This window comes from Montipora foliosa, chromosome 1 (assembly GCF_036669935.1).
Source record: "Montipora foliosa isolate CH-2021 chromosome 1, ASM3666993v2, whole genome shotgun sequence".
Taxonomy (NCBI): Eukaryota; Metazoa; Cnidaria; class Anthozoa; order Scleractinia; family Acroporidae; genus Montipora; species Montipora foliosa.
In genome coordinates, this window is record NC_090869.1 from 67400069 (window position 1) to 67407568 (window position 7500).

At 41.2% G+C, this 7500-nt stretch overlaps 1 protein-coding gene across 2 annotated transcripts in view; it reads right to left on the reverse strand.

Moving 5' to 3' along the window:
* Positions 1 to 7500, reverse strand: part of LOC138006140 (gamma-aminobutyric acid type B receptor subunit 1-like) — a 40717-nt gene that overhangs the window by 31451 nt on the left and 1766 nt on the right. The window contains exons 2-6 of one of the 2 annotated variants that reach the window (XM_068852302.1): positions 3730 to 3992; positions 3489 to 3626; positions 1489 to 1659; positions 1060 to 1188; positions 182 to 247 (exon numbers count right to left, since the gene is read on the reverse strand). In XM_068852302.1, coding sequence (XP_068708403.1) covers positions 182 to 247; positions 1060 to 1188; positions 1489 to 1659; positions 3489 to 3626; positions 3730 to 3963 — 738 coding nt within the window. In that variant the 5' untranslated portion in view covers positions 3964 to 3992. The remainder of the gene's footprint in view (positions 1 to 181; positions 248 to 1059; positions 1189 to 1488; positions 1660 to 3488; positions 3627 to 3729; positions 3993 to 7500) is intronic. The other variant, XM_068852308.1, reaches the window with a different exon arrangement.

Sequence of the window (7500 nt, forward strand, 5' to 3'; positions counted from 1 at the left end):
TTTGGATCCGATCTTTTTGTTGATCGAAAAACAACCGCAATATCAGCAAAAACAGCACCCGAAAAAATTTAGTCTCACTTAGTAGTACTTTATCTCTGAAATATTTTGTACCAAAGAGGTTAAACCTGTCAAGATGAAATTGTTCAGTCGACCGATCAATAAGTGGATCATTCACCCGTACCTCGCAAAATATCAGGGTTGCTGCTTTGGGACCAAATTCCCCAAGAAATATTTTGAGGTCCTGATCCTTTTGATAAATATCAACAGAAAAAAATCCAAGTAAATCAAATGAGTTTTATAAATTACTAGTATGGTAAACATCAATTCCTCTCAGTTCACCTTTTCGGCTCTTTCTTGGAGACGACTTAAGCACGCCAGCAATCCCCAGAGTCAGCTTTTCTTTTGGTTAGCACCAAGAACACGGAGTCTGGCCACTTCCAATTTATGCGCAGTCGTAGTGAAGGTCCATTTTTGTAACCATTGACACTCACTGTTACTTCAAATTTCTGAGCGTGCGTAGATGAGCCGGAAGCCCGTGAATTGCGGACTTCCTGTCTTGGAAGTGACCAGAGTCGGTGTTCTTGGTGCTGACCAAAAGAAAACCGGAGTCTGGGGACGAGATTGGCTCGCCAACAGCAACTATACACAACGCATGCGTGGGCGCTCAAGTGGGCCTTTTAAATTAAGAATGGTTACAATTCTCATGTAGCAAATGCAAACTAAAGTTGTGGCGATTAAAAGACACTGCGTCTGTTCGCTTGTTAGACAAGTAATTGACCATCGCTCATGACTAGGGTAAAATCAATCAAAAGTTAAAGCAAGCTTTTGAAGCAAACCAGAGATTTACAATGCTTGTTGTAAAGCCGGCAATCGTAATCTGCGTGCACAGGTCCCGAATTAGGGGGAGCCTGATGTTGTAGCCAGTCAGAACGCAAGAATCTCTATAATCACCGATGTGTCCTTTCTGAGCAGACCCTTGCTATACTGAGAACGCTAATCGGCAGACATGCATTTGCGGTTCGAATTTAATTTGTACGAGTAAAGAACAAGTCGTGTTACCTTTAGCTTCTTAAGTTGTCCTTGGAGAGAGTCAGGTAATTTATTATCATTTGTAGTTAACTGCGAGTTAATGGCTTCGTATGCGACAATGTCGAATTTTTTTTTCTGTAGAGAAAGATGGTTCACAACCTGATGGCAAAGGTGAAATAAGCTATGTGAGTTACTTTTTAGTCAAAGAAGTTCCTTGGTCAAAGAAAAGCTAGTATTTTCTTTCAGACAAGGAACATAGAAATAATGCATAACTGTAAGAGTGAAATTCTTTTCTTTCGAAATATACAGCAGCGACGTCGACTGTAAAAGTGAAAATCCATACTCACTTTAGGTCTCATGGCCTCTGCTTGCATTCCGACAACGCTAGTGTGAGATTCATGTATTTTGTTGAGGACTCTTCAAGTTATCGAATGGGCACCAAACAACAACAAAACACACCTTAACATAAAGGCCAGCGTCACTTGAGAAATCGTACACAACAGCAACCCTGGTCCAATTAAAATACTCCACCAATTTGATTTTAGCTTCATTAAATGACTCCGGTATTCGCGCAAATGTGATTCCAAATGGGTCATCGAACACTTCCTGTGTAGTTCTTAGATAGGTAACCTGTCCAGAAGATAATGATACAGATTTACAGATATCTTCAGTCACGAGTGTTTTCACTAGGGTTTCTGCACCTTACTGTGTGTGCTCGTGGAAACAAGAAATTTTTTCGTGTGAAGAGGATTTAGGTTGTCTTCGTTGGAGTGAGTCAGCTGTTTTCGTTCGTCGTTTGGACAGATTAAAGTGGTAGTTTGATATTGATCTCCAGTTTACTGTTTTATCGTTGGGAACGAATGTTACTAAGAGTTAAGGGAGTTAAGAGGGAACCGGGGAACCGGAGTCTGGGAACGAGTTCACAGCGGTAATCCGCAAAACACTTCAAAATGGCTGACGAAACCAAGTAAGAGGGTGAATTTAACAGATCTTCCAACTAAAATACTGATATTAAAGCAAAGTTTTGAGACTAGAGCCGCTGTTTGCTGTCATTGGACCACTCGCTTTCATTCAATATTGCCCAAAGGCTTAGTCATTGGACAAAGTATTGGGTGAGTACTCGAAGTGTGGCGAGTTTCTTTTACAGGTCACAGGTCATTGTTTTACTTATACAGAAAGCATCCTAAACAATCATAATAGCTAACCTTAGGCCTAAAAACTTTTCTTTAGGCCTAATTAGGCCCAAGGTTACCTTTTATGAATGTTTAGGATACTTTTCATTAGGCCTAACTAGGCCTAATTAGGCCTCATTAATCAGCCTAAGGCCTAATTAGGCCTAAGGTTAGCTTTTATGACTGTTTAGGATGCTTTCTGTAGTAGTAAAACAATGACCTGTGACCTGAAAAAGAAACCTGCCGTTCGAAGTCGACCCTCCTGCAATAATTGCTAACATTTGTTTCGACGTTTCAACTTTTTGTTTTGCTGAAGTCTGCATCTTTTTTCTGAGTTCGCGTTTGTAGGTGCTTGTTCCAAAATTATCGGCAGATAGCAGCGAGGAAGTAGCAGGTCGAATTGATCACATAAGGCAGACTTTCAGGGAACTTAACATTTTATTTATTCAACTTAGTGGCTCACTGCAATAAACACATGAAACAACCTGTGAAGAGATTAACCACACGTTCACCAAACTGATGGAATTAGTGAAAAAGTTTGGAGAAAACAATTGTACTTGATCATGAAACTGAAAAATATATAGGCGAAGTTTTGAACAAAAAACTTTTTACCTTGTATTATTTGTGAGGGATCGTGTCTTCTGTGTGGTTTTTGTACCGCTGTAAGCGATTTTCTGGGACTTTTTAGCGTCGGTGTTTTCCCTCCATACCTCAATGTATGTAATAGAACCCGGGCCACACTGGTGGGAGGCGAGTGCTCTCACAAATGCGCCATCCCTGCACCCCGAAATTAGCTAATTTTGCTTTCCGGAGAGGCTTCATGCACAAAAAGGTTGAAACACACCATACCGATCGGGTCCAAGTTCAAATTTGTTACACACCTGGTAAGCGATGGTGTTTTGTCTTGCCCTATCAGCAATATTGAAATGAAAGCGAGTAGTCCAATGACAGCAAACAGTGGCCCTAGTCAGTATTATGATAGTAAGACCTGTTAAATTCACTCTCTTTATATGGTTTCGTCATCCAATTTGAATTCTTATACGGAATACGGCTATAAACTCGTTCCCGGTTCCCCGTTCCCCGTGGGGAACCCAGTCGTTTACCGTTTCGCATGGGATCACTAGTCCTTGATCAAAGTTAACGACTGAAACATTAATTGACCGTGTCACTCACTGTCTGACCTTGAAGATTAGAATTCAACCAGTAGGATTAAAGATCGGAAACAAAATAATGGTAAACGGACTAGTGAAATCGATGGTATTTGCTTGATGAAACTAAACTTTTTACCATAAGTTTTTTGTAATATCCAACGACGTGCAAGACACTGGTAGCTTCAGTAGGTGTGTTAGGGCCAAGTATCAAAAGCGCCTTTTTCTCGTACATAAGAACTCTATCAGCATATACAACAGCGTTATCGGGGTTTTTCTGTAATCAATCAATCAATCAATCAATCAATCAATCAATCAATCAATCAGTCAGTCAGTTAGTCAATCAATCCAACCGTGACGCAATGGAATGACAGTCTTACCTGAGTGTTTAGGGTGAAGAGTTGAATGTCATATTTTCCAAAGAATTCGTTGAATTCCGAAGAATTGTTGGCGACGTCGAGTGCTAGCTCAAATCCCTTTGTAGTTGGTCCGTCCGTTTCCGATGTCACCAAATTTCCAATAGTAATACTGGTCTTGTTGCCATAACTCTTTAATAATCCACACATAAAGATGAAAAAAACGGGAAAAGACACCCCGTTGATCATCGCCGTCATTTTTGACGAAAAATGGTTAACGATTACACCTGAAAGAAAACGTTACAAAGTCATTGTCATTTTCTTGTTTCTTCAGATGATCATTGGTGCAGGAGGTATCCATTCTACGTCACCAATTTTTAATTCCAGAAGGAGGGTTTTATGCTTCGTCTCCAGCCTTCCCTCCTCTTAGAGGGGGAGAACCTCCGGGAAAAAAATGGCTGATATTGCACGTAAACCAGCTGTAAAGTGGCATGAGGACAGTGGAGTGAAGGTAGGATTTAGTTTTTATTAGAATATTATTATTTCCGCCGCTGTTCCTGGGGTTTCAACCGATTAGATCGACATACATCGTTCAGCTAATATTTTCACAACTTGAAACTCTCACACACCATGATTGGGTTGCCTCTGGAGCAACATATTTTGGGGCTTCAGAGAGAAACATTTTATTTCATTCGCTGATTCAGACACTGAAAGCACATGTTCCAAGTAATGGCATATGATGCAAATACAATAGCAGCTAAAAGGTGAAAATGCTGGATTTAGCCTTTTGGAAATGTTATGAATAAGATATTTACTCTAATCTTCATGATAAAATCTCCAGTACAGAACTCCCAGCAGCGGTATGTTGGAAATGCCCAAAAGTTTTTAGTTTTTTTCAGCTCGTCTTTTGTACGAGCATCATCCGCCGATGTCAATTTTTGTTCTTTCAATTGATAGTTTCGCGGTCATCATGTTGGCTTGTTATAGCTGGAGGTCACCTCATTATTCACAACACTGTTAACATCGAAAATTTAGAGCTGGTTACCTGTGTAGCTGGTGTAACGTTCCTGTGTAACGCAGCTGGACTTGTAATAAATTTAAAGGCCTGGCCATACACTTGCAACATTTCAATGCAACATCTTGCAACATTGTTGCATGATGTTGCGACATGTGTTGAACGGGTTGGCCAAACGCACCCAAAATTTTCATCATTTTCAACGCAACATGTGAATGTTCATGTGTCCCAGGCCCCTGGCGCGCAAGAAGAGGACCTCACACGCATGTCCTAGCGCAACAATGTTGCGTAAACGTGGCCAAACGAGTACAACATCATACAACATTCAAAATGTTGCACGAAAAATTTGACTGTTTTTAAATTTGATCCCACATCATCCAACATGTTGCAACATGTTGCAACATATCGCAACATATCGCAACAGGGTGGCCAAACGTATGCAACATGTTGTGCCCAACAATGTTACAAGATGTTGCGTTGAAATGCTGCGAGCGTTTGGCCAGGCCTTAAGAGTCTAAGTGAACCAAAGAAACGATTTTAATCCATGAAATTCACTTCAGGCAAACTATAATGAAAGGATTGCGAGCACATGGCAAAACTAGTGTCTGATTGGTTAACAACTATCATGTGGCATCGTAACAGCTGGTACAGAAGAGGTGGCCGAAATGTCAGTTAGACACATTAATTTTACCACAATTGCTTGTAATCTCGCAACCTGCTCTGAAATAAACAATTTCTTTGGCGTTGAATATTGTAGTAAAAGGCAAATCGAAAGTGGTTCAGCGTTGTCTATACTCTTATCGACAACGATATTCGTCATCATAGTGGTCAAAGTTTGTTATGGACTCACTCTGCTGCGCCTCGTAAGTCCACAACATTTTGACCACTGTGATGACGTATATCGTTGTCGGTAAGAGTACAAACAACGCTGAACCAATCCCGTTTTGTTAATTTCAGTGGTTTTCTCCCTCTACGCTTGTGTTTCACTCTCCCTTGCCTCACTGGTTTAACTTTGATGTAACGCTGCGGTAGATGTACGTTATTTCCGATCCGATAACCCGTTCCAAATCAAACCTACAATATTGTAGCTAGGTCACCCATGGCGTTTGTTTGTAAACACCAAGCGATGTTCACCGATACGTTATCCGGTGTTATAAATACCAGACTTCAATTGCCTGCAGAAACATTTACATCTTTTGTTCCATACTTGGCAAATTGCTGTGTTCTTGTAACGGCATCTTATGAAGAAAGGAGCATATAACAATACACGCCATTCGTGGCCGGGTATCATGCAGTTTAGCTTAAATATATATAAAAAAGGATCGCATTATTCTGTTTAATCCTTGCAGTTTGCTTCTAATCCTTCCGAAATGTATCAACCTACTTCTGCGAAACATGGTGTAAATGTTGTCGGTCAAATCCAGGCTCAAGTTGAATCCGTTTTCAGGGTCGAAGCGTGAGATTTTGAAGGTGTACGCACACGAAAAATGTTTCGAACTCCGAAGGGGCTCCAAAGTAGGGGGGTCTAGGGGCATGCACCCTCAGAGAATTTTGAAATTTAGGGTCACGGAAATGCCATTTCCGACTATTTTCAAAGGACAATTCAATAAATAAATGCGAAGGAAAATGCAGTAGTTAGTTGTTTATTTTACCCATCTGCTGAGTTTTCTTTGCAGCAAGCTACAACACAAACAGGCGGTTTACAGTACAAGCAAAGGGCAAGACATCACAAACTCTGTTATAACATCATTATCATCATCATATCCTTAAAAAATAACCGGGAACTGGAGGGCTGGTGATACTGAAGAATGACACTGTGTGGGGGCTTCGAAGAGTAGAGTGTTTTTTTTTTCTTTCGTGCACTATTACGCTTCTTGCCGTTAAGGCCTGGTCAAACGGGTCCACTGAACATGTTAGTGTAACATCATCCAACTTTGTTGAATCGAACATGTTGCACTCGTTTGGCCACCATGTCGTATGACGTTAAAAGTTGTTGAACGAAGTTTGATTTCCATCAAACATCGTCTTGAACATCATCCAACGCTTCTTTTGTTCTAAGGTATGAACAATAGCGTTGCATTCGTTCGGCCATCACGTTCAACAGTGTTGCACGCGCGCGTGCGCTGCGGCTATCGGTATCCATGGTAATGGTTAATTCGTTGCATATGTTTCGCGCGTTGGCACGTCAGTTTAAGCTACGGAATGGTGAACCCGGCAAAGTCTTGAATGTCTGAGCGACGAAAGCATAAGCAATCTCTCTTCGAACAGATAGCCTTTCTTGTGTTCAAAGCTCTCAGGGGCATGGCGCCAATGTATCTGCAGGATCTTTTGCAAGACAAGACCCCTGGACGCTACTCCCTACGCAGTGACGCACTGGGTCTTCTCAAGGTTCATCACTGACACCTGTATGTTGCAAGACCTTTGGAGACCGGGCATTTGCTGTTGCAGTTCCCAGATTCTGGAACAGCCGTCCTCATGCTATCAAAGAAAGTGACTCTATTGATAATTTTAAAAGGAACTTGAAAACGCCAACATGGCGAGAGTTTGTTTTCTAAGGATTCTGGAAATATTTTGGTTCCAGGCCCTTGAGTCCAAAATTCTGGATCCAGCCTGTTGCATTCGTTTGACCACCTCGTTCGACACTTTTCAACAGCGTCCAACAATGTTGGATGATGTTGGATCCGTTTGGCCAGGCCTGTATGGGTTAGTGAAAAGATCCTGGAAATACTCACACACAGAAACTCCATGCAGTTTAATTCGAAATTTAAAAAAAGCTGACC